Below are 2,092 nucleotides of genomic sequence, written 5' to 3'. Positions count from 1 at the left end.
CGCTGTTGATTCTTTTGCCGCGTTTGCTTTCGAGTTTTGGTGGTGTAAGTAGCTGATCGCTCTTGTGTAAGCCTTGCCTGCGATTAATGTTTGGAGTTCTGCGTCTTTGAGGTCGTCTCCGTCCCTGTGCTTGGTTTGTTTTGAGGCCACGTCCTTGATAAAGTCTTTTTGAAATGTGGCTTGGTCGGATCCGAAAAGCTTGTTTAAAGTCGTTGTCAGCGTTGATCTTTGTAGTTTGGCTCCGCCGGTTAGCTCCCGGACTGCCGCTACAAGCATTGGCTTGCTTGCTAGCTCAGTGAGTTTAAGTTCTGCTAGTTTTTCTAATGGTTTGGTTAGGGCTGTTGAGGCTGTGCAGACTTCATATTTTACTGCCGCCTCCTTCGGCAGCAGCCGTTTTTCAATGTCTTCTGCTGTGCCGCAGGCTCCGGTGGCTGTGCCCTCTACTGTCGAAAATGTCGTTGCGGGCTTGGCTGAGGCGAACAGCTTGGCTTTGCTTAACGCTAGCTTTATCTCCCCTTTTGCATTGTCCGACGAGCAACCTCTGGCGTTGCCGCTGCTTTGCCATTGCGGTGTTGTGCCGCCAGTGCAGGTGAATTGTGGATTCCCTTGCAGTGTCGCCGCCGGCTTCATAGCTGAGTCGTCGAAAATGCTTATTTTTTTGCCTGTTGGCTGCCCGGTCGTGTGTCCTTTGTCTCCAATTTTGCCCACTTCTTTTAGGGTACAGCCGCTTTCTGGGCTTGCTGTTAAGGCAACGCTTGCGCTTATGGGTGTGCTGTCGGCTTGGTGACTTGATGTTGTTAGAGCGCCAGTGTCGCTGAAGATTGTTCTGTCGATCACGCTCGTTGCCGCTTGTGCTCCTATCCGACGGTTTAATATCATGAGGGCTTTGCCTAGTATTTGCTGCGTCGCGTCTATGTCTCTTCGCTGCTGTCGGACAACTGCGTTTCCATACGCAGCTAATGCTTGAAACGCGAGTCGTCGCTCACCTGTTGTTTTCAGACTTTGTAATTCCCACTGTGCCGTCGTCTTCTGGTTGTCGTCTGCGATGTTCTGGTGCGACTTGAGTCCGGCTTGTAACGCATGCGCCCTTGCTGCTAGATATGCTGCTTTGTCGCACCTGGTAGCTATCTGGTCGTTGAGGTTTGCTTCAGTTAGAGCCTGATTGCTTTGCGGTTCCACTGCCTTTGTAAGAACTAGTACTGCTAGTGTCGTTACAGCAGCCTTGGATTGTAGTTTCCTGGCCACGAAACCCTGGCTTGGTCTTGGGATGCTGATCATAGGTCGCTGTGGTGGTCACTTATTGCTTACTAACAAACAATGTGTGTAGAAGCTACGAGTTCGCTGTCTCGAGCTTGCAGCGGTTGCTTCATGTTGCAGATTGCTGGTCTACCGCAGCCTGCTTACTGATTCGCGACAATTTTTAAAGCTCTTATGTTGCTTATGTTTACAATTTCCTCGCTATAAACAAATCCCCTTCCTTAAACGCATTTCCACAAATACTTTCATAGTCAAAATCTAACTTCTCTCCAGATACTTCATAAGTTTGCAATTGCCATAGATTGTGGCTTCTAAAATTCATGTTTACGAACATGTCATACCAAGTCAAGTTTGTCATAATTTCTTTGGCTCTTTCCCTCCAAGAGAACGCGTTTCCTGCGAGATAAAGGAATGCAGCTTCCCCAATTGGGCCACTGACTGGTATGGAGAAGAACTGCTCCTCGTAATCTAATCCAATCATTCCTCTTGGCAACAGAAGTCTTTTTCCTACATTAGCATCTTTGTACACACTCCAAAGAAGTAATGGCTTGTAAATACTCTGGTCTGGCCACTATCCATCGGTCATTTTAAGTATTTCATTTAAGGCTTTCTTAAACTTTCTGAATGCCCAAAGTCTAGCTATTATACCGCGTCCATTCAAGTATGCTTTTTGGTTTTCAGGCCGCTTAAGTAAGTGTGTTAAGTTGAGCTGGGCCTCTGCCAAGTAAGCAGCTTGAAAGAACCATGCGCACCTCTCCACATGCACCCTGTATTCTGAGTTTAAAATTAAGTCTAACTGGGGCGCATAACACTCAGCTGTCGACATGAATAGAAT

At 47.4% G+C, this 2,092-nt stretch overlaps 1 protein-coding gene and 1 pseudogene across 2 annotated transcripts in view; both read right to left on the bottom strand.

The window, feature by feature from the left end:
- The window catches only part of TEOVI_000785200 (uncharacterized protein), a gene marked incomplete at both ends in the record, with an annotated part of 1,326 nt that extends 48 nt beyond the window's left edge, over positions 1–1,278 (bottom strand). The window contains one exon of the mRNA XM_067220981.1: positions 1–1,278. Within this exon, the coding sequence (XP_067077082.1) occupies positions 1–1,278 (1,278 nt within the window).
- Positions 1,279–1,444: 166 nt separating this feature from the next.
- TEOVI_000785100:pseudogene lies at positions 1,445–2,092 on the bottom strand (annotated as a pseudogene). The gene has a single exon. A coding segment is annotated over exon 1 (648 nt).

The sequence above is a fragment of the Trypanosoma equiperdum genome (assembly GCF_001457755.1).
Source record: "Trypanosoma equiperdum strain OVI genome assembly, contig: ctg_1272, whole genome shotgun sequence".
Taxonomy (NCBI): domain Eukaryota; phylum Euglenozoa; class Kinetoplastea; order Trypanosomatida; family Trypanosomatidae; genus Trypanosoma; species Trypanosoma equiperdum.
Note: the sequence above shows the minus strand (reverse complement) of the source record. Positions and strands in the feature narration are given on the sequence as shown.